Source organism: Pelophylax lessonae (assembly GCF_965119305.1).
Source record: "Pelophylax lessonae genome assembly, chromosome: 10".
Taxonomy (NCBI): Eukaryota; Metazoa; Chordata; class Amphibia; order Anura; family Ranidae; genus Pelophylax; species Pelophylax lessonae.
In genome coordinates this window covers 46,829,482-46,857,077 of record NC_138777.1, presented here as the reverse complement: position 1 = coordinate 46,857,077, position 27,596 = coordinate 46,829,482, and the positions used below count along the sequence as shown (strand labels likewise).

The 27,596-nt window shown below is 42.8% G+C and overlaps 1 protein-coding gene across 1 annotated transcript; it reads right to left on the bottom strand.

Moving 5' to 3' along the window:
• Nucleotides 1-27,596, bottom strand: PSMC3 (proteasome 26S subunit, ATPase 3). Its single transcript, XM_082270717.1, has 12 exons — nucleotides 27,451-27,596; nucleotides 24,773-24,856; nucleotides 19,439-19,564; nucleotides 19,035-19,139; nucleotides 16,958-17,020; nucleotides 15,479-15,616; nucleotides 15,255-15,398; nucleotides 15,026-15,174; nucleotides 12,726-12,822; nucleotides 9,420-9,565; nucleotides 2,476-2,557; nucleotides 1-232 (listed from the first exon to the last, which is right to left on the bottom strand). Exons 1-12 carry the CDS (start codon nucleotides 27,475-27,477, stop codon nucleotides 122-124), a joined length of 1,272 nt encoding a protein of 423 aa, XP_082126843.1. The 5' UTR covers nucleotides 27,478-27,596; the 3' UTR covers nucleotides 1-121.

Below are 27,596 nucleotides of genomic sequence, written 5' to 3'. Positions count from 1 at the left end.
TTGTGGAAAAAGATTGTACAACTAAAGAGATCAGGTTTATTTCTATCTTTCTGTAACACATAGCAAACAGTCCGGACACAAAAAGCAGTGAGTTTTCCAACCAGATCGCCCCATCTGGATTTTACGCATAGTACTGCAAATTGGCCTTTTTCTTAGCCTGGACTTCCAAGATGCCTTCCATATAATCCTCATGTGTCAGTTCAGTGGCTCCTCTGCGCAGAGCAATCATACCCTGGATTGGAATAAAAAGAGAATGCCACAAGTCAGGTTACTAGCACAGGCTGATTAAACCAATAAGGGCTGCAGTGTGATGCTGGTGTAATCAGGTGACAAAAGGGACCCAGGTATGAAATGTTCCAAAGGAAGGTCTGTGTATTCCACAACGGGCGCCTTCCTTACCTCACACTCCAGCAATACTGGGACAATAGTGTAAAGCTCAGTGGTTGCTGTATTTTAGAGTGTCAGATCTCAATTCTTATATCTGGGTGCAATTTGCAACTTATTTAGAGAAGACAGGATTGCCTCGCTATATTCGTTATTTAAATTGGTTTTTAAAGAGTTCTTACTAGTATTTACTTTATTTTTTTTTTAAATAACTTTAACCACTTGCCGACTGCCTAACGCAGATCTACGTCGGCAGTCAGCCCCTCACAGGCAAAGCGACGTAGGTCTACGTCGCTAGCTTGTGAGGGTCTAGGGAGCTCCCGTGCGCCGCCGGCGGCGCGCTCCTGCGCGGTCACGCACCCCCCCGCGCGTGTGACCGGTGGACCCGATGTCCGCCGGTCACTCTGCGATCGTCGGGGAGAGGGAGAAAGTCAGGCGGCTTGTGTAAACAAGCTGCCTGTCATTCTCCCCTGTGTATGAAGGATGATCATACGGTTCTACTATGTAGAACCGTTGATCACTGTTCATACATCTGAAGCCACAGCCAATCACAGTAGAAAGCACGCCCCTAGGGACACACATAGCCCCTCCCTTTCAAAAAAAGTTAACCCCTTCACTGCCAGTGTATTTTTACAGTAACAGTGCATATATATAGCACTGATTACTGTAGAAATGTCACTGGTAACCCCAAAAGTGTCAAAAATGTTAGGGGTCCGATCTGTCCGCCGCAATGTCGCAGTAACGCAAAAAGATCGCCGCCATTACGCGTTAAAAAGAAAAACAACAAAAATCTTTCCCTTTGTTAGTAAACGCGATAACTTTTGCGCAAACCAATCAAAATACGCTTTTTGCGATTTTTTTTTTTACCAAACATAGGTAGCATAAAACAAATTGGCCGAAAATGTTAAAAAATTTTGATTTTTTACATTTTTTTTGGGGGGGAATTTCATATAAAAAAATGTGAAAAATATTGTTATTTTTGCAAAATTGACGCCCTTTTTTTTGTTTATAGCGCATGATCAAAAAAAAAAAAAAAAAAAAAAAAAAAAAAAAAAAAAAAAAAAAAAAAAAAAAAAAATCGCACAGGTGATCAAATACCACCAAAAGAAAGCTCTGTTTGTGGGAAAAAAAGGACGCCAAATTAGTTTAGATACAGCATCGCAGGACCGCACAATTGTCCGTTAAAATCACGCAGTGCCGAATCGCAAAATACCCCCTGGTCAGGAAGGGGGTAAAATCTTCCGGGGCTTAAGTGGTTAAAGGTTTTGTCATTTTACAAACAACTCTAAAAAGGGGGAAAAGGAGAATAGGAGAAGGGGGGGGGGGGGGTTTAGACCAGGCAGGAGTCTCATACCTCTCTTTTAATGGGGGCTGCAGTTTATGTGCACAAGTACCAATCTACAGCATTCTGAAGATTTCAAATAGAGCCTGCAAGCAGTAAGTAAACATTACCAAGTCCAGCGGACTACGCGGCTCTTGTTAATGGCTGTCCCATGCCAGTGCTGCACTGGTAACTGCTCAATCTTCACTGCAAAGTCTAGAAGATAACCTGCACCACTTCAAAGGTTTCAGTAAAAAAAAGGTTATTGTCCCCGAGGAGTACAAAATGAAACCTTACCTGGAACCTTCCAGATATATTTCACCAGGAAAAAAGGCTCAATTGTAGAGATAGTGTCTCTACAATTATGTCTGTTTCTAGTTGAAATGCATTAGAAAGCAAAGCCTAGCATATATAATGAGCAGATGTATAACATATCCAGTACAAACTATAACTGCTAAAATACAGCAGGACATTCTCAAAACTGGAGCAGATAGAATCTGGAACAGCTGTGCATGGCAACCAATCAGGTTCAGCCTTAGCTTGTGCAATTAACCATTGAAAATGAAAGCTGATTGACATGCATAGCTGCTCAAGTTTTGATTAAATTCCCTTACAATGTTAAATTATTTTTTCTATTATTTTTTTTTTTATATTTTATATATTTATGAAAAAAAAAATGATATTTTCCTTTTTAAAATGTAAACAAGTTGTAAACAAATAGTTGAATAACTACTAAACAGAAGTTTAAACAATCAAATAACTATACTCACCGCCTCTACACAAACTGCTTTACACTGTGCTCCATTGAAGTCGTCAGTACAACGAGCAAGCTCTTCATAATTTACATCAGGGCTGAGAAAAAAAAAAAAAAAAAGACCAGAATAAACCAACAGAACTTTAAACCACTTCTAGCTGTATCCAATAGTTCCATGTCAGGCAGTGGAGGACAGGCAGATAACTCACTGTAATCAATAGGCAGTGATATGCAAGCCTGTTTTTGAACTTTGTTTTTGAACCCTTGCTTAGACACACCTCAGTTCAAAATGTGTCATGTTGCCACTTCCAATAAAACTGCGATCTCTTTACTTCAAACTTAAAATATTTGGGAGTCAGAATTACCGGCTACCACACTTTTATACACTTCAATTTGGAAAGCAATGTTTTCATTAATTCAATTTACCTGCCAGAAACCTAGCATTTTCAGGAGGAGGTCCGCAATGGTAGCCCTGCATCATTTCCCTCTTAAGACAGCATTACTTTAAGTGCTTTACAATGTGACCGTAGGATTGTGTATAATACAGAAATACAAAAATGGCCAGATAAAAAGGAAAAAAAAAACTGATGCAAATCTGCTGAACATTGCTTTGAATAAACATTTCGCTCTCAGAAAAAGATATAAATCAAAAGGCAGCCTCCTAGTTTTTTTTTTTTTTGACAGGTTTCTTTAAAAGCTAAACTTCCCACAAACAGGGAAACACATTTGAAGGTATATTAATTATTTTACCTGCAAAATGACTTTAGGTTTCTGTTCAGACTCTTGTGATCTCGTCATCTCTAGAACTAAGCCCCATGAGTGGGACGAAACAGGTCAGAGGAGCGTAGTCAGGAGGAGCCTAGGCTATAGCCATATCTTCAAATAAAACTAAAGAATTTCCAAGCTCAACTTACTGACCAGCCTGCGACCAACCGAAGTAAGTATGCATTAAAAGCAGGGGTTTAGTCTGCACACATTGGCAAATACATGCGTAAGCTGCAGGCCCTGTGCAAGGCACCCTGTTACCTGCACAGAGGCAGAGTTCTGGGTTTCAGGATTTCCACCTTCGGATTTGCTTCTGCTAGCCTGCATGAGCTTGTTTGAATGCTGGAACTCGTTCTGTGCTTTGGACTGCAGGGGGAGGCTTTGTAGTGCTTAAAGGGGCGCTACAACTTCTCTGTATATGGGTCCATCTTCTGATCTAGTTGCTTCTGCTGTAACGCACATCCAGGTCCCTGACCTCCCTTTTATTCACTTCAGTTAAGTGAATACAACATGGGCCAATAATTATACCAGTCTTTGTCGGAAGAATGAAGGAGTTGCAACAGAAATCATCTCTGTACTTTCCCCCCTCCAGTAAGCAAGTTAATTGATGGGATCAATGCTGATCTTACCCTCTTCTGGCTTGAGTGCAGATGAGCACAGGTGACAAAAAAGGCAGAATTCAGATACTTATAACTAGTGATCGACTGATAACAGTTTTTCATTGCCGATACAGATATTTTGGCCATTGCATATCAGTATCGGCCGATATTTTCGTACATTTAAAAAACATTTCTCTAGCGCTCATTGACAGACGTAGTCCTCGGTGATACACCACCTTCGGGTTATGTTGCCTCCACAGGAGCAGGACTAGACAGGAAATTAAAAAGCTCTGGCCACACCCCAGGGGCAGTCCCAGAGGGTATATCCTCTCTCTCTCTGCCTCAGCAAATCAGTTATTTTCTGTCTAGTTAGGAGTAAGGACCTAGATACCTTGCTGGGATCTTAGGTCCTGGCAAGAATTTTTTCTTAAAGGATTTTTTAGACAGCTTTTTTTCTCCAGTGTTCCTGTGAGATCTTCAAGCAAGAAAGCTGAACTGGGCGACGGGCTGGATGTTGAGATCCGGTGGTCACCCCAGTTCAGCCTACGAGCGCATGCAGGCCATAGCTCCGCGCTGGGTCGGCCGCGACAAAGTCCCATTAAAGGACTGTCCACGCGAGTTAAACGTCTCGCTGAAACGCCAAAGACCATGAGTCACGGCGTCCGTATCGGTCGACAGCCCTCCCGCCCCGGTGGAGAGGGGTACTGTCAGGAGTTGGTGCCCGCCTGGTTCCGGTATGGTGAGTAGTATGTTCCCCCTTTCCCCCTGACGGGTTTTGTGGTGAACGCGGGCCCCTCTCTGTATGGTAAGATAGAGTCCCTTTCTATCCTACAACATGACACAGATCCTCCTACTTTGAGTGTGATTTTATGTGTGCAAAAAGCCAGGAGGCTTGGTTTGGGAGCTAACAATCTAATTGTATACATGTTTTAAAGATGTAATCTGTGGCATTCTGGGAATCTTATGGGTTAAGAATAAGCTACCTACCAGTCAGAAGCCACGGACATGTAGACTGCCTTCCTAATCAGATCTCCAGCTATTAGCAGGCCTCCCGAACGGCCATGCGGTCCGCCAGGGCCGGTACCGCCAACCACGCCATATCCCCATGCAGAGAGAGTGTTGTGTGCCCTGCAGCACACCGCTATTCAGTACGGGCCGCCGCCATTTTTTTTTTTTTGCTGGATCGCACGAGCCGCCATTTTGGCGTAGCCTCGTGTCTCCAGCATGGGGGCGGCCATGTTTGAGGTGATCCAAACACCTCGTGGAGCTTGGGGGAGGCGCCGGAAGGCGTACAGAGGGGCGGAGCCGCCTCCTTTTTTCCTGGGCAGCCAGCCAAAAGACTTCCTGTTTGTCAAGACAGCGCTGTAACCTGTTGCAGTTAAACTCTGAGCATCAAGTGGTGAGCCTGGGGGTCTATCTCTCTCTCTCTCTCGATCGATAGGGATCCCTAGCAGGTAACACTAAGGGGCTTTTGTGGCGCTGGGGGTCGAAAAAAAAAAAAAAAAAAAAGTTTTATTTTTGAATTATATTATCCAGGAAGTAACTGGAATTATCATGGACCCTGCCACACATATTCCCCCACCTGTTTCCCTCGAGGGGGCCACGGGACCCGCCGGTGCACAGAGTATAGAGTCATTTACAGCAATTTTGGAGTCTATGGTGGCTCGGGTGGAGGCGGCCTGTCAGGGACGGGGGTCAAGGAAGCGACCCCTGCCTACCCCTATACCATCTGACACCTCTGACTCAGATTCAGAGGTGGTCACGGCAATTGCAGGTTCCTCTGCAAGGGCTGTTATCCCAGGTAAAGCCCCCTCAGACAGTGAGGAGGACGCTTCTTCTCCTGCTATTATTCAGGAAGAAGCATTGGTGGACGCACTAGTTGTGGCAGTGCAGGAAACCTTAAAACTTGAGGCTTTACCGGCAGAGGCAACTGAAACAGAGATTCCTTTTGGTACTAATAAGCCCATCAAGACGATGAAGGCTTTTCCTGTACCTAAATGTTTCCGTAATCAGATTAAAGGAGAATGGGAGCATTCTAAACGTACCTTTACTATTTCCAAGCGTATTGCTAGACGCTATCCGTTTGAGCAATCCATCATTAAGAAATGGACGGTACCACCAGTCGTGGATCCGCCTATTTCCAGGCTGAATAAAGCCACGGTTATTCCAGTGGAGGACACTTCGTCCTTTAAGGATCCGGTGGATCGAAAGATGGAAGCAGAGTCCCGCACCATCTTCTCTCTGATAGGGTCAGCTTTTAGACCAGTAATTGTTATTGGTCTAGTTTCCCAGACACTTACGGAATGGGCGAAAATGGTACGCCAAGAACTTAGGGGAAAAGATATTCCCCAGGAGACATCTGATTTGATGGAACAGATTATACAAGGGCTACAGTTTATCTGTGACGCAGCCTTGGACACTACTCCCTTATTAGGGCATGCATCTAAGACAGCGGTGATCCTCAGACGTGTGCTGTGGTTAAAATGCTGGTCAGCTGACCTAGGTTCCAAAAAGACCTTGACAAATCTCCCCTTTCAGGGGAATCGTCTATTTGGGGCCAACCTAGATGAAATCATTAAGGATGCCACTGGGGGCAAGAGCACTTTTTTGCCACAGGCTGCTAAAGCTAAGGGACCTCGCAACAAGCGAGGACCTTTCTTTACCGCCCATAAAGGGCGCCCGGCTGGTACTAGCGGGAAAGGCAAGACTCCTCCAGGAGGGTTCAAGAAGGGGACCAACCCAGCCAAACCCGAAGCAAAGGAGTACACAGCCTGAAGGTGCGCCCCCACCCGGTTTCAGGGTGGGGGGACGTTTTCACCGGTATTCAGGACATTAGATCGAGCATCAACCACTACTACCGGTGCGATTCTTCCCTTCCAACATTTAAGTACTACAGGAAGTGGTAGTTACCGTTCCCTGAATAGATCTTTTCCTTTACCTTTTCCCAAGATTTGTCCCAATACCTCACAGGAATCGGATCTGGTTGACCAGATAGGCCAAGTAGCCTCTAGTCGGGTGACTTCGGTCCCTGAGGTTCAACCAGAAAAGATCACCTTTCCTGATAACTATCAGGTATCTGATAAATGTGTGGGAACAGAAAACGACCAGACTTTCTCGGATGGTCGGGGCCAGATACCTCTAGGGACGCCTGGTTCAGATTCAATCAGCGCCAGTGGTCCTAGAAATTCTAGGCTGGCCTCCTCAAGCCGGCCTGGCCGACTTGGACATGTTAGTCGTACACGTTCCGTGGGAACTTCGTCTCAGGGAGTGTCTGTGGTCTCAAGGACCTATTTACCATCATGCTTTACAGTCGCTGGGTTTAATGGCCTGGCCATTGAGACCCAAGTACTGAAGGACAGAGGTTTGTCAGCTTCAGTCATTCCTACCCTTATTAAAGCAAGGAAAGCGACTTCCAGCAAAGTCTATTATCACACATGGAAAACTTATATTGCGTGGTGCGAATCTTTAGGATTTCCTCCACGTACCTATCCGGTGTCTCGAATATTGGCCTTTTTGCAACAAGTGGTTGAGCAGAAGCTAGCCTTGAGCACCATCAAGGGTCAAGTTTCAGCATTAGCAATCTTCTTTCAGAAGCCTTTAGCTACCAAATCCTTGGTGCGGAATTTCATCCAGGGGGTGCGGCACCTGGCTCCTCCAGTCCGCGCGCCCTTACCGCCTTGGGATCTTAATTTGGTTTTGTCGGTTCTACAGAAACCTCCCTTTGAAAACATCAGGGAGATTCCCTTGCTTACTTTATCCCAGAAGGTGGCCTTCTTGGTGGCTATTACTTCTGCTCACAGGGTGTCAGAACTGGCTGCATTATCATGCCAGTTACCATACCTAGTGATTCATAGGGATAAGGTAGTACTTCATCCTAAGCCATCTTTTCTTCCCAAGGTGGTTTCAGATTTTCATCTGAATGAAGATATTGTACTACCTTCCTTGTGTCCTCAGCCCAAGCATCATCGGGAACATGCGTTGCATTCCTTAGATGTGGTTCGGGCAATCAGGGTATACCTGAAAGCTACGGAATCATTCCGTAAGACGGATTCACTTTTTGTGATCACGGATGGCCCCAGAAAGGGTTTGCCTCATCTGCCGCGACCATTGCCAAATGGATTAGACAAACGGTGGTACAGGCTTATTCTATTAAGGGTCAGAGTCCTCCGTTCCCTGTTAGGGCGCACTCCACTCGAGCGCTCAGTACTTCCTGGGCCTTTCGCCATCAGGCGTCAGTGGTCCAGGTATGTAAGGCGGCCACCTGGTCGTCGGTACATACCTTTACAAAGTTCTATAAAATTGATGTGACGGCATCGGCGGATGCCTCATTTGGCCGCAAGGTTTTGCAGGCCGCAATTTGAGGAGACCGGTGGTCTACCTCGAGGGTTTTTTGTTTGAAAAAAAAAAAAAAAAAAAAAGTTTTCTCTTTTTTTGTTGAGTCTCATCATTAAGGATGAGCATTGTAAACTTCTAGTTGGCACCGGTTGGGCCTTCTAGATTGGGATTTGATTTCCATTTTCCCACCCCTCAGTTGTGATACTGCTCTGGGACGTCCCGAAGGTGGTGTATCACCGAGGACTACGTCTGTCAATGAGCGCTAGAGAAAAATGGATTTTTGTAAAATCTTACCGTAAAATCCTTTTCTCTTAGCTCATTGACAGACGTAGTCCCCGCCCCTCTGTTTTTTGAGTTGGGTTAAAATCTCTAAAGACTGCTTTTTCACATAACTGATTTGCTGAGGCAGAGAGAGAGGATATACCCTCTGGGACTGCCCCTGGGGTGTGGCCAGAGCTTTTTAATTTCCTGTCTAGTCCTGCTCCTGTGGAGGCAACATAACCCGAAGGTGGTGTATCACCGAGGACTACGTCTGTCAATGAGCTAAGAGAAAAGGATTTTACGGTAAGATTTTACAAAAATCCATTTTTTTTTTTTTTTTTTTATCACTTGACAGGTACTCTTGTGGAGGGACCCCAAACCCATTCCTCTGCACTTACAAGCATTAAAAAAACGCCAAGTTTGGCTGTTTTGAAAGCAGTAATTTTTTTTAATCTGGCGCCAAGTACCCGGAAGTGATGTCATGACATCCCTTCCGGGTTTTTACATGGAGACCCGATCAAAACCGAATGCGGCTTTGATCGGGTCTTCGGCGGCCGTGCAGGCTGGTTGCCCAGGTGGGACGGGAGACCCGGGCGAGCCGCAGAAGGCAGTGGGAGGGGACGTCCCCTCCTGCTCCTTGTAAGGACAGCCGAGCGGCTTCTCAGCCGCATCGGTTGTCATTACAAGATAGGCGACTGTTGGCTAGGGACGCCGGTACCGGGGTGATGCCGCTAGCTGCAGGCATCAATCTGGTACAAGCACTTACTAAAATATAGGCAATATTGGCCACCTTGGTGGCCGATTCCGATATATATCGGCTCTTGATATATCGGCTTTGCCCATAATCGGTTGATCCCTACTTAGAACTACTTATATAAAAATAACTGCTAAGAGTTCCCCTTTAAAGGATCTAGGTTAGGGGCTGCAAATAAAATGTGATAAGTGACAGAAACAAAAAAAAAAAAAAAAAAAAACCTCATTAGTACATTCTTTTTCCTACCTGACATTCATCTTTCTGGAATGAATCTGCATGATTCGAGCACGGGCCTCTTCATTAGGCATGGGGAATTCAATCTTGCGATCCAAGCGTCCTGACCGAAGCAATGCCGGGTCTAGAATATCTACTCGATTTGTAGCAGCGATAACCTGCAGGAAAATATGAAAAACATTGAATATACTTACAGGCATGTTTGAGACTGCTAAACAAGGAGAGTTAATAAGAATCCACCAGGGTAAAATATAGCAGCAGTCACTGACGATTTTATTCTTAAAGCGGAATTAAAGTTCTGCTGTTGCATACTAACAGCTTACAATTTTTTTATAAAAAGACCCCTGCCTGCTCACAGCGATCCCCAGAATGTAAACTAAGCTGTGCATGCACAGCTGAGCTTACAGCAGCCAGCTCAATCCCTGCGTGCTGGAATGAACACCTCCTGTGAATGGGCAGGAGTGACGTTATTCCGAGCCAGTCACAATGAAGATAGCCGAAAACCAGCACACAGCAGAAGATGCTGGTGACAGACCATCGGAAAGGTGAGTATGGATTCCTTTAGTTTGTTTTAAAGTGCACCAAGGTCTTCATTATCCTCTTTCATGAATACAGAGCGACGGACCTAGAACAAGTATGCAGCCAGAGGAGTCAAAACGCTGACCAGATTGTTTGATTCAAGTCATTTAGGTAGTGAAGCGAAGATTAGGAAGACCATCCCCAGCATGAACCTTTAAAAACAAGTCAGCAATGGCAGCTCCTATATTTCTACCTTGGCAGGCTTCTCTTTATTGGTAGACACTGCACATACTGTAAACATATCCTGAACCAGACAGGCTAAACAGGCAGTCTGATTCCATAGGATCAATAAATCAGAATTACAAGTGACTTCTATTTAACAGAAGTATAAAAATCATTGGGGCAGCCCAGTGGCTTAGTGGTTGGCACTTCTGCCTTACAGCGATCAGTATGAATCCCAACCATGAGTTTCCATGTCTCCCTGTGCTTGCATTGTGGGTTTCCTCCAGGTTCCTCAGACTTATACATCCATAGAACACTATTTAAAGACTAAATACCAGCAATGATGAATTAAAAAAGTACCCAAGCAAAACTTCAATATGTAAAATTAATGAATATTTATCACTGGGTCCTTCGTCTAAATCTTGACCAGGGCATTGTGTAATGGTCAGCGCTATATAAAATTACCTGTAATAAAAAAATATTGATACTCTAATCTGCACTGATGACGGGTGCCTTCCTCCATTTACTTGCCAAGAGGTTGTGGTATTTCCATTTCATATCTGTGTGTAACCTTTGATACTAAATAATAACATTGCTGGGCAATTTCTGAAACAGGGAAATGAGCTGAGCTTCCATGATGCCATATTTCACAGGTTTCTGTGCACGCTTGGCATACTGGAGGGGCATAGTACTGCAGACATATTATTTTAGAGTCCTAATCTGCATACAAGTTGCTCCCTCATAGTGAGAAAATTGGTAAAAGGTGTTCGCACATTGTAGTTTAAAAAAAACTAGAAGGAGGGATGGCGCATAGAGGGGGTGTGTATAGCTGGACTCCACAGGATAAAAACACAGTTAATGGGGGATAACGGATTAAAAATGTATTAAAGTTACCAGATAAAAGTAAACCAACTTTCACTTTTATACATTTTTAACTGTTATCGCCCCATTGACTGTTTTCTTATCCTGTGGAGTCCAGCTATACACACCACCTCTATGCGCCATCCCTCCTTCTAGTGTTTGAGTGGCGTTTATCATAAGATTGATTTTTCATTATTGCCACCATCACCACACGAGTGTGGTTTATGGTTCAAGTACCCCTAGAGGCTGTTGTCCAGAGGTCCAGCACCAGGACTATTCTGGTTTTTGCACATTGTAGTTTCAATATCATGTCATAATAAACTGTACTTGTTTATGCAGAATGGAGTTATATAAAGCCTCACTGAAGTCACAGAATTAAATACACAATCACATTGAACAACACGGTTAATTTTCTAGGTCTTACAAGGTGCAAAAGGTTTAAAGCGAAGATTAATATGCATAAAAGTTGCCTTTTCTGGTTCCTCCCTTCTCTAACAATGTGCCAAGTAGATTTTAAATAAAACCTGTTATTAATACATAGCTTACTGTAGACCCAATGACATCATCACTAGGTGTAAGTGCTTCTCAATGCAATGCAGGCAGATCAAGGCTGGTGAAAAAAGTTAGCAGAGTTCTGTACATAGCTTCCTGAAAACATCACAGCTCCCTGTGTCCCTATTCCTCTTTAAAGCTCTAAGCCCTGATGCAAGCTGTGGATTGGCTCTAGAGGATGCTGTAATGCGTTGCCATGATTGAAAAAAACTGAAATCCAATGAATGAAAGGGGTGGGTAAAGAACAGTTAGGCTGGGCAGAAAACATCTGTAAGGATGCTGGACATCCTCCAGCCATAGAGTGAAGCAAGTTCTATCTAACTTGCTGCAGCTTCTAATATACAGTGTGTAATGAAATCAGTGTAAGCAATTGCAGTACAGGACAGGAGCCAATACAACTGTGCAAGCCTGGAGGTAAAGCTAGAGTTCAACTTTAATGGCTGTGCAGTCTAACAGGTGGAAGAAAAAACCAAGTGGACTCATTTTACACTGTCCTAAGCAGACATGTCCCACCTCCCTTTCTCTGCAATATCGGTCTGTGTAAGGATACCGGTGATGAGGGGGTATGGCTGTTACTTAGCTCTGCCAATATCAACTACACCAGTGGAAGAGCAGGAAGCAATAGTTTTATTGAAAGAAAAAGGTTTCCTTTTAGCAGTCCAAGTCAAAAATCATAACATAGGGATACAAGACTATAAAAAAAGTGATATATTATCATCCTATTTGAAGAGAGGTTACAATAGGGCTTGTAAGTGTTACTGAAGGTCCATATTTTTTTTTTTATAACATGTCATGCTTACATTTTCTGTGCAATGGTTTTGCACAGAGCAGCCCCAATCCTCCTCTTCTTGGGTCCCTCGCTAGTGTTCTTGGCCCCTCCCCCTTGCTGAGTGCCCCCAGAGCAAGCCACTCGTTCGTGCTTGCTCCCAAACCACCTCTGTATTAGACAGAAAGTGTGGCTCCCGCTGTGAGAGACCCAGGAGAGTTAATGCTCTTGTGCACATCGCTGGATCTAGATGGGTCTCAGATAAGCATTAGGGGCGCTGAGGGGGGGAGCTGCACACAAAGTTTTTTTACTTTCATGCATAGAATGCATGAAGGTAGAAAAACCTTTACAACCTCGTTAATAATACTGTCTGCAGCACAGCAAAGAGGGGCACATACCTTAACTTGAGTATTGGGCTGGAAACCATCCAGCTGGTTAAGAAGCTCCAACATAGTCCTTTGTACCTCTCTGTCTCCAGCCTTCTCACTGTCAAACCTGCAAGACAAAATAAAATACAACTCTAAACCCAACACAAATGACATTGTACATTTTACATGTTCATATACTGCTAGCATATATATATATATATATATATGCTTTGCAGACAAGCGTTAACTATTTACATTGGTCTTTTACATTCTTATCTCCCTCCTACACTCATACAGATATATACAGTATAAGCACACTAAAGACAAAACATAGGTGAAAGCCAATAAACCTACAAACACACTTCATAAGATTATGTACTTTATGCAGAGAGTCCATTAAACAGCATAGAAAAAAAGGCTACATATTTTATGACAGCTGCCTAAGGGTTCTTTCACACAAGGAATTCGTCAGGCGTACTCCGTTTTTCTCAGCAGGGGATCGATCCGCCGATCCCCCGCTGAACAGGAGGATGACAGCTGAGTCTCCGCGCTGACAGACGGTTCGTTCTCATCCGATCCCATGGACGGATGGAAAATAGGGTTTGACGGTTCAGATCGGATTGGATGTCAGCGGACATGTCTCCGCTGACATCCGATGCCCCATAGAGATGCATTGGGGCCCTAATAAAGAACTCCTGTGGGAAACAAAAGTTCTAGAAATTCTTATTCTCCAAATGTAACCGAAAATTCCCAGTTCACCTTTTAGACCAGGTTTTATGGTACACCTACATGTATGGCATAACCTCAAGCATGGTCACACACATTATTCCACTAACCCTAACAGCCCCCTGGCATACCTAAAATCCCCTATCCAGAAAAGTTGGGACACTAAAATCTACATAAAACCAGAATACATAGATTTGCAAATCTCATACACCCAAATTTTATTCACAATAGAAATGAGAAAACATAATAAATGTTTACACTAAGAAAACGTACCCCAGTGTACACCCCATCTTTTAACACAATGCAAATGTCTGGGAGCTGAGGAGACCAGTTGCTAGAGTTTTGGGAGAGAAATGCTGTCCTATTCTAGCCTGATATAGGTATAGGAATTCAGCTGCACAAATCCTGGGCTTTTTTTGTCATGTTTTTCGTTTCAAGATGCGCAAAATATTTAATTGGTGAAAACTGGACTCATCTATTAGGAAGCCATGCTGTTGTCATCGATGCAATATGTGGTTTAGCATTGTCCTGCTGAAATATGCAAGGTCTTCCCTGAAAAAGGCATCATCTGGATGGGAGCATATGCTGCTCTAAAACCTGGATAGATCTTTCAGCATTGATGGTGCCTTTCCAGATGTGCAAGCTGCCTATTCCATAAGCACTAATGCATCCCCATACCATCAGAGATCCAGGCTTTTGAACTGAGTGCTAATAAGCCGGATGGTCCCTCTTCTCTCTAGTAGGGAGCATGCCGCACCCATAGTTGCCAATTTCAATTCTTCTGACCACAGGACTGTTTTCCACTTAACAGACCATTTTAAATGAGCTTTGGCCCAGAGAAGATGGTGGTGTTTCTGGATTATGTTCAAATATGGCCTTATCGTTAAATTATCGAGCTCTACCTTGCATTTTTGGAAGGCATGGTGAACTGTGCTCACAAGACAGTGATGTTTGAGTATTCATGAGACCATGCAGTAATGTCCATCACAGAATTATGCCTGTTTTTATTGCAGTGCCATTTGAACACAGATTTCTCCAGATTCTTGGAATCTTTGGTGGATATGATGTACTCTAGGTGATGATATATTTAAAGATTGCAATTTTATGTTGTGAGACATTCTGAAATTGTTTGACATTTTTCAGATGCAGTTTTTCAGAGATTGGCAAATCTTTGCCTATCTTTACTTCTGAGACACTGACTCTCTAAGATGCTAATTTTTATACCCAATCATGTTACTGACCTGTAGCATTAACCCAATTAGTTGTAAAATGTTCTTCCAGCTCTTCCTGGTTAGTGTCAGCTCTTTGTTGCCCTGTCCCAACTTTTTTGGGATGTGTTGCTGCCATCAATTTCAAAATTACCTTTCCCCCCCCTTAAAATAGTAAATTTTCTCAATTTGAACATGTTATGTTTTCTATTGTGAATACAATGTGGGTTTTTGAGATTCGCAAACGGTAAATTGTTTTTATGTAGATTTTACACAGATCCCAATATATTTAGAATTAGGGTTGTAATTTATGGGTGTGCGTCTTCAAAAAGCAGTCTCCTATTTGAATTCAGCGAGGCTGTGCACTGCTAGACCACGCTGAATGAGAAAACAAACCTTTTTGTTCCAATAGCATCCAACTCATCAATGAAAATAATGGATGGTGCCTTCTCCTTGGCTAAAGCAAAGGCATCCCGGACAAGCTTGGCTCCATCTCCGATAAACATCTGAACTAACTGAGGTCCAGCAAGCTTCAGGAATGTAGCCTATAAGACAAAGGCAAGTGTCACAACCACATGTACCTCCCAAGCTTACTGTGTCCTAGTGCTACCCAACCACCACCTACTTTGGTTTGTGCTGCACATGCTCTTGCTAGCAGTGTCTTCCCTGTGCCAGGAGGGCCGTACATGAGCACCCCTTTAGGGGGCTGGATGCCAAGGTTTTCAAATTTCTCCTTGTGGTTCATGGGTAGTACAATGGCTTCTACCAGCTGCAAGAAAAAAGTTATATGTAGTCAATTAAGACCATAATAAAACTAATGTTAGGAAATGCAGACAAGGTCTGGCGTACTTCCTGAATCTGCTTATCCAGTCCTCCGATATCGCTATATTGCTCAGTGGGCCTTTCATCCACCTCCATTGCTTTAACACGAGAGTCATATTCTGTAGGAAGGGTCTCCAAGATAAGATAGGAGTCCTTATTAACACCCTGGAGAAACAAAGACCAGATTATAGTTAAGGGAATGCTTCAAAGATTTCCCAACCTCAGGCAGTGGACAGAATCTTTTTACAAACCATAGATATGGATGTTACAATTTTACTCATACCTGAACCTAAGCCAATATTGTGTCCTCAGTATATTACACCAAGTAACACAGCAGAACTAAACCCAAAAACAAAACTGTAATATACTGCAGTTTAACAGAACTTACACTCGCTGGCTAATTTGTTAGGTACACCTGATTAGTAGCTTGGTAACACAAATTGCTGATCAGCCAATAAAATGGCATCAACTCATTGCATACAGGCACCAAGATGTGGTGAAGGTTTGCTGAAGTTCAAATGGAGCATCGGAATGGTGAAGAAAAGGGATTTAAGTGACTTTGAACTTGGCATGGTTGTTGATGCCAGACGGATTGGCTTGAGTATTTAAAAAAACTGCTGATCTACTGGGATTTTCATGCACAACCATCTCTCGGGTTTACAGAGAATGGTCCGAAAAAGAGAAAATAAGCAGTGAGAGGCAGTTGTGTGGACAACAACGCCTTGTTGATGTCAGAGGAGAATGGGCAGACCAGTTCAGGATGATAGAAAGGCAACAGTAATTTAAATAGCCACACGTTACAGCCAAGGTATGCAGAATACTATCTCTTTGTATTACACCTCACATGTATGTTATAGAGAAGAGGTAGGGAGGAGGCGTTTTGTATTACTCCTTACATGTATGTTGTTATAGAGAAGAGGTAGGGAGGAGGCATTTTGTATTACTCCTCACATGTATGTTATAGAGAAGAGGTAGGGTGGAGGCGTTTTGTATTACATCTCACATGTATGTTATAGAGAAGCAGTAGGGTGGAGTCTTTTGTATTACATCTCACATGTATGTTATAGAGAAGAGGTAGGGAGGAGGCGTTTTGTATTACTCCTCACATGTATGTTATAGAGAAGAGGTAGGGTGGAGGCGTTTTGTATTACACCTCACATGTATGTTATAGAGAAGCGGTAGGGTGGAGGCGTTTTGTATTACTCCTCACATGTATGTTATAGAGAAGAGGTAGGGAGGAGGCGTTTTGTATTACACCTCACATGTATGTTATAGAGAAGCGGTAGGGAGGAGGCGTTTTGTATTACACCTCACATGTATGTTATAGAGGAGAGGTAGGGAGGAGGCGTTTTGTATTCTGGGAAAAGAGCGATAGGGAGGGCTGACAACGCTGGCTGAGTTTTCAGTGCAAAAGTGTTTTCAGCATACAAGGAAAATTAGAAGCACGCTGGATTTCTAGGCTTCAAAATAGACATACAGCACATACCATCCATGTAAAATACTTACCACCAAATCTCCAGGCTTCAGTTTTTCTGCATCAACCAACCCAATGACAGGCAAGAAGTATGTCTGGGGAAAGGAAGGATGAAGTGTTAATCAGAACCTCTATGTCTTTTCTTCAAACAGAAAGCATTGCTGTACAGACCTTGTAATGTCATATGGGATGGATAACCCCAGATTAGAACAGGGGTCCGCTTTTCATTAAAGCAGATAAAAAAGCTAAATCCAAAATCCAGGCAAACAGTTAAATATACAGATGAATCCTGTACCATGGGAACCTTTCTACCTGCCACGTGAGCTCTGCTGTACAGAGATTGTCGGAGGCTGGTACCAGGTTGAATGCCTGTACTTCTACTGCTTGTATTTTTTTTTTTTTTAAATACATTAAATGAAGTATTAGTGACTACAATAACCTGGACGGAGCAGCTGTTGGGACCACCACTGCCTGTTAATGCCAAGGGAGGGGGTGATGCCCTTATTTTTTGGCTGCACATGCACAGTGTGTTCCCTCTCCTGTTGCAGCTGCTGAGCTCATCATGGGAGACAGGAGAGAGTACACACTGGGCATGTGTGGCCTGAATGGACTGCACTACTTTACCCATATAAGAGACCATAGCGTCAAAGCTGATCTTACACTTTTTAATTAATACATAGTCAAGGGTTAGAGATGAGATTTTCCAACCATCAGAGGTTCCGTTACAGAGGTTTACCCTACGGCCCTGACAACAATGGTTTTACCAGACAGGAAGGGAGGAAAAAATCTTCAATGGCAAAACAAATTAAAAAATAAAGATTCTCTTGCTCCTCCTCCCCCCCCCCCCCCCATTTTTCATTCAGGGTAAGAGAATACAAGATCCCATGTCAATGATATATTGTGGTCTAAGCCCTTGCTGCTGGATTTCCCTCCATTCCTGTCTGGTTACACCACTCTAACCAGACTGAACAGTAAATGAGAGGATAGCAGGAAAAACATGACAAAGCTTCTAATCTTTCCTTCTCTATCCAAAACAAAAATATATTTGGATTTGACTCTTTCAAGTGGACATTGCATCTAAAATTAAATTTGTCCGCTTGCTGAACCATGCTTTGCTGCAGTATTTCGCCTTCCTCTGGATCAAATGTGGGTGTAGGATTGTGTATATGGGACTGTATGATTTTTTTATTTTTATTTTGTTATTATTGAACAAGATGGACGTGTGTCTTGTTTCAACCTATGTAATGAACCACTGCAAAATAGTGTAAAAAAAAACACAAACACACAGCATTGGCCCTTACAGGAGGGTGACATTATCCTACTTTGGGCAAGATCTGGGGAATTTATAGTACTCAATCTCACTGAGAATATGCTTCCAGTACAGTGCTGCAGCGCCTGCTTGTGAGATTTGGAGTACTCAGCATTTTCTGTGATCTAATCAGAGTATGATAATTTGATCCCCTTTACCACAGAACCCAGGGGAAATGGGAGCAAAATATATATTTTTCCCCTACAACGATTCAGCAAGGTGGGGAGATGGGCAAAAGTAAACAGTGGCCTTGTATGTAATATAATGTCTGCTTTAACATCCCTCTTTACAAGACAAAGCAAAACAGACCACATGTGACATTAAACAACACTGCAATGCCCACATAACTTGGAGTTGCACACAAAACTAGCACTGTAACTTTTTTAGACATTTAGCCCCAGTTCACATCAGTGCGATGACAGACATCGCATGTGATTTGGAGCGCACTGCTCTGAAAATCACAGGCAATATCTGTGCGATGCGAAGCCATACAATCTGTACGATTCGGACACAACACGCACAGGACCTTTTTTGGGTCCGCAGCAGAATCGAATTGCAATGTGACCCGATTCATGTCCAAACTGCGATATGCAAACTGTTTTGGGGGTGTCGTTAACTTTTGTATTGACACCTCCAGAGATTTGCATATGGCAGTGTGAACTGCCTGCGATTTGAATGCGATGAAGGAACCCGCAGTGGATTCGGAGAGTTCCCGCATCGTATATATGTGAATCGGCACCTAATGTAAACTCATACAGCAAAAAACACACAAGTCATTATACAGGAATTTTGCATTTCACCTGTCGAGTGGATGTTTTAATAACAGCACACTTTCCCTTTCTCTGGGAATCTAGATCAATGTTGGCACCATCTTCCTCCTGGTCATTGGGGTCCACATCTAGCAGCTAAAAAAAAAAAAAAAAAAAACAGAGAAGGCAGGATTTTTACAAACATAGAAAAACAGAGAACGAGATATGGATGCTCATTTTTAGTTTAGAATTAAAGCATCGCTGTCAGTTTAAAAGAAAACTGATCAAATCCCTGCAATAGAAGAGGTGATATAATCACCGGTACCTTACAAATAGCCAAGGTCTCTCACCCACCCTTCATTACAGAACTGAAGCCTCTGCTTACATCAGCTGCATCATTATGTAATTAGCATATTATTTAAACCTGTTGGAAAAAAAAACAATTAGGCACTCACCTCAATGACGTTGGACACCAAATAGGGGAGAGTTTTATTCACTTTGATTTTCTCACTGTTTTCTTTAATTTTATCCTTCATTGCTTGTAACTCGTGTGTGACTCGCAAAACCTCGCTCTTCATGATCTGAAATCAAATTAAATCATAATTACTTGGACAACTCAATAAAAACAAATCATCATGTCATCTGTAGAATAGAATAGCCCCCATTTATTTGTGAAGGAGGGAAAAATGTTAAAAAAATAAACTTCATTAAAACCTCTCCGTTTACCACTTCAGCTCCGGAAGGTTTTGGCCCCTTCCTGATCAGGCCATTTTTTGCAATACGGCACTGTGTTGTTTTAACTGACAATTGCGCGGTCATGTGACGCTGTACCCAAATAAAATTGATTTCCTCCTTTTCCCACAAATAGAGCTTTCTTTTGGTGGCGTTTATTTTTTGCGATATAAAAAACAAAAAAGAACCACAATTTTGAAGAAGAAAAAAAAAAAAAAACACATTTTACTTTGCTATAAAAACTTACCCAATAAAAAAAAAAAAATTATATATATATATATATATATATATATATATATATATATATATATATATATATATATATATATATATATATATATATATATATATATATATATATATATATATTATAGTAGTAGAGAAAATACCTGGAATTTATTTTGTACAGGCTCAGGCATCCATGTGCAAGAGGCCTAAGTTAGCCATTCCTGTCCAACTGTTATATATATATATATATATATATATAATTTTTTCATCAATCTAGGTCAATATGTATTCTGCTACATATTTTTGGTAAAAAAAAAAAAAGTGTATATTGATTGGTTTGCACAAAAGTTATTGCGTCTACAAACTATGGGATAGATTTATGGACTATTTTTTTTTTATAATGGTTTTTACTAGTAATGGCGGCGAACAGCGATTTTTAGCGGGACTGCAACATTGCGGCGGACAAATCTTACACTAAGTGACACTGTTTGGGTATCAGTGCAAAGAAAAACAAAAAAAAAAAGTTACTGTATATATTACACTGGCAGGGAAGGTGTTAACACCAGGGTCAAGCAAGAAGTTAAGTGTGCTCCTAGGGAGTGGATGCACTAGAGGGAAAAAAAAAAAAAAAAAAAAAAAAAAAAAAAAGGATCTGCGTTTCAGCTTAGCTGAAACGCAGATCTCTTTTTTACTCCCTGATAGAACAGCCGTCTGCCTTGTTTACATAGACAGACCACCGGTCTGTCATTCTGCTGAACAATCACAGCGGCCGCCTGACTTGGCTCCAATCACAGCAAGGGCGGCGCGCCCCCTACATCACATGCACAAAATGGACGTACATGTGCGTACAGCCGTGCCGCAGTGTGTGTAATATATATACATACACACACACACACACACACACACACACACACACACACACACAGTAAACCCCCCTCCATTGCGGGGGTTACGTTCCGGACCCAGCCGTGAAAAGTGAAATTCCGCGAAATAGAAAAACCCTATTAATGCATTGTAGGCATGTTTATTTTACTGTCACCGTACGTGTAAAAGCATTTTAAGGTCTTTAAACACACTTTTAAAACAATAGAAACTCATTTAAACACAAAAATACTAAGAGACATAGCAAGAGCTATGGAAAACACAAAAATATTTTATTTTTAATGATTTATATAGTAAACATTACAAAAAAAACGCGAATTACCGGGACCGCAAAAACTGAACCGCGATGGATTATTGTACACACACACACTATAGAACAGTCAGGTAAGAACAAGGATTATGACATATGTCCCCTTTAGTGAGATGTCTCCTCTTTCTCTATCTCCAAGTGACACCCTGAAATAAATCATGTCATTTAAACAAGGAAACTTGAGGGGACACTTGTTCTGGGGACCACTGTTTAAGAGGAGATATATCCTCAACAGCTTAATTACTTCAAGACCAGGCCTATTTCTGACAATTGTTTACAAATTAAAATCAGTATTTTGAGCTAGAAAATTACTTAGAACCCCCAAACATTATATATATTTTTTTTTCTTTATTTTTTGCAGAGACCCTAGAGAATAAAATGGAGATTGTTGCAATTATTTATGTCACACTGTACTTGCGCAGCGGTCTTACAAATACAATCTTTGGAAAAAAAATACACTTTTTTTGAAAAAAAAAAAAAAAAAAAAAAAAAAAAAAAAAAGGAAAAAACAGTAAAGTTAGCCCATTTTTTTTGTATAATGTGAAAGATGGAATGGAATGGCTACGTACGGTACTTAAGAATCACCATAGGGGACACTTTAGAATTTTTTACAGGTTACCTGTTTAGAGTTAGAGGAGATCTAGTGCTAGAATTATTGCTCTCGCTGCTCTCACATGTGGTTTAAACACCATTTACATATGTGGGCAAGACTTAGGTATGCGTTCGCTTCTGAGCGCTTTCAATTTTTTTTATTTTTACTTTTTAATTTTTACACTGTCCTTTAAAATATTTTTTTTTTAATCACTTTTATTCCTATTACAAGGAATATACACCGCTCAGGATCTGCGCCAGCAATCCAGTGTGGATGAACTACCAGTTAGCAAGCACGCTGAGTCCGTGTGAAATGCGTCCACATTTTCCTTGTTGTACCTTGTACTTGGACATGTGTCAATAAACAAGAAATTGCTTCATTCAAGCTCCTTTGTGGTGTGTGGCCGCTTTCTCTCTTTAATAGAAGCAAGACAGGGCCTCTTTTTTGCAAGATCTGGGGGTCATAAAGACCTCAGATCTCACATTTACACGTAAAGTGGTTGTGAAGCGACCTTTTTTTTTTTGTTCTTCTTTTTATATTATAGTTTTCTCTGTTAGATAACTGTAAGCTCTCCAGTAGATGTAATTTATAAAAATATGCTGTATAATACCTTATTTATGAGCGGCACTCAAGTGATTGCCCGCTGGTCTCCTCTCCCGATCTGATAACTGCAGGGGGGGGTGCTGGGTATCCCCGCTGACATCAGTCGGGACAAGGAGAGGAGACTGGCAGGCAGTCACGTGAGCGCCGCTTGTAAATGAGGTATTTTACAGCATATTTTTTATAAATTACATCCACTGGGGAGCTGAATGTTAACTAGAAGAGGGAACTATAGAAAGCGAAAATAGTTTTTATTACAGCAGGAGGGGAGAATCGGCAAGCTGATCGGCAGGGAGGATCAGGGAACCTATAGGCAGGGTGGGGGAGGGAGAGGACAGAGGAGACAGAGCAGGGCTGCGGGATGACGGAGGTACGTACACTGACCATGGTGTCCGGACTCAGCAGCCATGATATACCGTGGTCAGTTTACATAGGGGAGGGTATAGCCAGGCAGGTCTTACAGGGGGCCAAATTACACAGCACAAGCACTCTTCTGTGCTACATGCTTTAAAAAGAACAGGATCTAATTAGGGTAACAAAAAAAAAAAAAAAAAGTCATTTTAAATTTACGAAAAAATAAAAATTTTCCCTTTAAGACCGTTGGGCGAAATTCACGTCAGACGTTGCTCTTGTTCTCCAAGGGCAGAGTTGAGTGAGGCCATCTTGCTTACTCAACTTCCTGCCCATCGCTCCAGGGAATAGGATCATTTCCCCCTTTACTGACAACTCCGGTAAGAAGGGAAACAACCAGGAAGCGGCCGGAGGAGGAGGCACCTCTCCCGCTTCCCTTAAAAGTAATCCCTTGGCAAATCCGCCAGGACCACTTTTATCGGATGCTGAATCGCCCACTGTATAAAAAGAAATACCGGGGTTAGGGCAGCTAGCTGCTGCCATAACAATGGTATATAATGTCAAAGTAATGACAGACATACACACACATATATATATCACACACACACACACACACACACACACTTGGAAGCCTGGGAGTAGTTAAGGATAGCAAAGCTTAAAAAAAAAAAAAAAAAAAAAACAAATTGACGGGTTTTAAAGTGGTTGTAACATTCCCACCCCCCACCTTCCCAAAAATAGGAATACCCTCCAAACTATTTTTAAACACATACATTCTGACACTCCTTTTTCACGAATATATAAAAATTACCTGTTGATCCCACCTGTTAGTAGCTCCTCCTCAGTGGCAATGATCTGTGGGCTCAGTCACCACAGTGCGCATGCTCCCCTTTTTCTCTAAGAAGCAGGCCACATTCATACATGGCTTACTCTGTGGCCATAATTGTCCCAGCCACCAGTGTCATAGCAGCAAACCTGCAGGGTGCACAGCGCCACTCTGTGTGGCTGGGAAGGGGGAACAGACATGTGACATGCTGAGGTTTAAGCTAGGTACACATGGTCAGAATATCAGCCCGTTCAGCAGGAACCAATTGGCCCATGTGTGCAGCTGTCATTCTGACAGACGCCGATCTAAAAACATGCTGGAGAATCAGCATCAGATCAGCATCAATGGCTGTGAGCTCTGATCAGTGTGTTCTGGCGGGTTTGGGGGTCCCCCTGTCAGAACACAATGGCACTGCAGGAAAAAATCACTGCACTAATATTGCTTAGTTAGTACAGCGATCTGTCAAATTTTTTAGTTCGGCCTGAAAAAAAAATTTCTTGTGCATTCCAGGCTTAAGCCCCAACCCCAAACTGGCCCATAGCGAGCAGAATAAAAAGTGGTTTTGTGACTCACGCACAATGAAGACTTAAAAAGGTATTTATACAATTCTAAAATGTTTCCATCATTGTAAGCTGATCAATGGTGGTGTGCCCTGGGATAGTGGGAGGAAAGCTGGGGTTTACCAACACTTTACCTATACTCTATTCCAAAAATGTCTTGAGGTATGTAAAGATACATGTAAAAACAAATTGAAAAGGATTAAAAGAGGTGCATGGAAGCCAGCCAGCCCCCAATCTGATGTACTCACCTTCCAGTCTGCCACCAACCAAGTAGACCTGTCTCAATATACATAAAGAACAGGGGTTTAGTTGACACGCATTTGCAAACGCATGTGTAAGCTTACATATGCGTTTGCAAATGCGTGTCAACTAAACCCCTGTTCTTTATGTATATTGAGACAGGTCTACTTGGTTGGTGGCAGACTGGAAGGTGAGTACATCAGACTGGGGGCTGGCTGGCTTCCATGCACCTCTTTTAATCCTTTTCAATTTGTTTTTTTCCGATACAGGGATGGAGACGCTGGGCATACCTGCCGGTGTCTCATTTAAAGTCCCACATAGCCCACATTGTCTATGTAAAGATACATGTAGCCTTACTTCTACTATCTAGTCCTGATAGATATACTGTAAATTATAGAGCTCAGGACCTGGATTGCTTTCCCATAATATATAAAAAGTTAATTGAATCTATGTAAGTGTGGCTCTTACCTTTATTTCACTGTCCAGGAGCCGTGTCCTCTGGATAATCTCTTCTGTGGACATTTTAAGAACCTCCTGTCCAACTCCATCTTGCTAAAAATGAAAAGGACAACAATATGTGAAAAGGACAATAATAATAATAAATACACCACACATGAATGCTGTAGATAGTTACTTTTCCCAACACATTTGTGGTTAATTAGAATAAAGCCCTACATATATGTTTTTTTTTTTTTTTTTTTTGTCTCAAAAAGAGTAAGCAAGGGAAAAAATCTCTGCCAGTCATTTATTTTCTGCCCCGTCCCCGGGGAGATTTTTTATCTCTTCCTGTCTATTTAAACAGGAAGTAATTGGGAATCTTTACAAAAGGTGACACCCTTTTAGAAGACAGCCTTTCTAACCCTTACACAAACACTCTAAACTAAAAAAAAAAAAAAAAAAAAAAGTTTCACTTTAATAATAAGATGCACAATGACAAGTAATAAAGCTTAGCACATCAACACTTTAGTTTTCGGCACCACCATTGGTCTACCAACTGTAAGCTATGAATTTCCGCTGGCTAATGAAGAACCAGATAAAATACACTACATGGGTGGTCCTATTGGCCACATACAGCCCGACATCAGGAGCTGGGCAGAAAATTGTCAGCCAAACTGCGGCTGAAGCTGATCAAATGTGGCGCTGTTCAGGTATTCAGACGGGCGCTGACTTCAGCTGTCAAGAGAATTGCACCCCACATTTTTTAGGTCAATAGTGGGCCCAAGGGAGAATGTTAGCCATCAATCTTTGGTGATAGAATAGTGGGTCCAAGTGAAAACAGCCCCAAACCATTGAGATCAGTGGGATCGTGGCTCACAGGGGAGAACAGCCTCCTAGATTTATGCTGTTAGTGGAATAGTGACCCCCCCCCCCCCAATGGAGTATTAGCCCGTTAATCATTGATGTCAGTGGAAGAGAGGGTCCCAGAGAAGAACAGTTCCCAAAATAAATAAAGTTGAATATTGGCCCCCCAAAATCATTGGAGTCAGTGGGATAGTGGCCCCCCCAAGGGAGAACAGCCTCTAAATCATTGAGGTCAATGGCACCAAAGGAGCTTAGTCCTCCAAATCACTGCTGTCAGAAGAATAGTGGCCCCTTGGGGCAGAATATAGCCCCCCCCCCCCCAATCAGTGATAGTGAAATAGTGGGTGCAAGTGGAAAAAAAAAGACCTCACATTTTTGGGATCAGTGAAATAGTGGCCTCCAGAAATCTCTTAAATCACTGATGTCAGTGGAATAATGGTCCTCAGGAGAGAATACCCCCCAAACCATGGGGTGTCAGTGGAAAAGTGGCCCCAGGGGAAAAAAGCGTCCCCAAATCATTGATGTCAGAGCAATAGGGGGCCCTAAAGGAGAAAAGACACCAAATTATTGGCGTTAGTGGGATAGTGGCCCCAGGATAGATTATTCCCTCAGATCCCTGGTGTCAGTCACATTGTGGCCCCCAGGGAACAACAACCCCATAACCCTGCAAGGGATGGGAGGGGTGTGGCTGTGCACTGCTCTCAGGATCCTGATTGGCTCCTTTCCCAAAACAGAACTTTGTGAGATCTCATCCATTCGTGGAGGACAAGAGACCACTGCCCGGAGGTAGGAAGGGAGATCGGGGGCCCACTGGCTGAGAACCACTTTGTAAAATTCCCCTTCCTCTCAGCAATATAAAAGACTATGTAGGGATCTTAAAGTAAGGGCTGAGTAGCTGGGCCAGCATGGAGAAAAACATTAGGAGAGAGCTTTCACATGTAAGGGGGTAGGGGGCCGTGTTAGGGAACTCTTCTTGAAATTGTATGGGTCATGCAGTGGCTCAGTGGTTAATACTCCTTCTTTGCAGCACTGGGGTCCATAGTTCACATCCTTGTCACTTAATTGTCCCCCGTATGATATTCTACATAAAGCGTCCCTGCCATGTGATCAGGTGGTGACAGGGCCTGTTTATGGTTTGTATACAGTGGGGAGAAGAAGAATCAGAAGTTGTATGGGGGGAGGGGGGGGTAATGCTGCCCAGGGGCCCCATTGGAGATATTTCCCCTCAATTCTGTCCCTGGAAGATCCCCAATGTCAGGATATAACCGGGGTCACCAACACAGGAAGTGAGGGAAAATATCCCCCAATGGGGACACAAATAAACACCTGACAGAGGATCTGACTCCTTCACACTCCATACATTACAATAAGAAGTCATTTCTCTGGCTGCTGGAAGAGAGAATAGCCACCAAATCATTGAGGGTGGTAAGATAGCGGCCCAGAGCAGCACAGCCACCAAATCATTGAGGGTGGTAAGATAGAGGCCCAGAGCAGCACAGGCACCAAATCATTAAGGGTGGTAAGATAGAGGCCCAGAGCATTACAGCCACCAAATCATTGCTGACAGTGGAAGTGACCCCAAGAGGAGAATAGCACCCCATAGTTTTTGGGGTCACTAGAATAGTGGGCTCCAGGAGAGAATGTGAACCCCCAATCTTTGGTGATAGTAGAATAGTGGATCTAATGGAAAATATCCCCCAAATCATTGAGATCAGTGAGTGGAGACCTACAGAGGAACCAACAGTCCCAGCACACCCTTCCAGCCTTGCTGGTGCTTGTAGTCCCACACGGCAGTGCAGCCTCCCCCTCCAGCACAGCTCCCATCCCCCACCGCCTCCCCTCACCTCTGCTTCATCCCACACAGACGACATCTTCACTCCTCTGCACAGGCCGGGTGAGTTCGCAATTCAAGAACCGGAAACGGCAGGATCTTACAACACACCAACTTCCGGTGTGCTCAGAAAACTCCTCCCCCGCCCCTTTTGTTGAA

Bases quoted from the DNA above. Each gene is read 5' to 3' on its own strand.
- PSMC3 (XM_082270717.1), bottom strand. From the start codon at position 27,477: ATGTCGTCTGTGTGGGATGAAGCAGAG. The intron at 12,823-15,025 runs GTTTGTTTTCTC...TTTGTCTTGCAG, and splicing joins GATGCTATTGGAACAAAAAG to GTTTGACAGTGAGAAGGCTG. The intron at 233-2,475 runs GTGAGTATAGTT...ATTCCAATCCAG, and splicing joins AAGCAGTTTGTGTAGAGGCG to GGTATGATTGCTCTGCGCAG.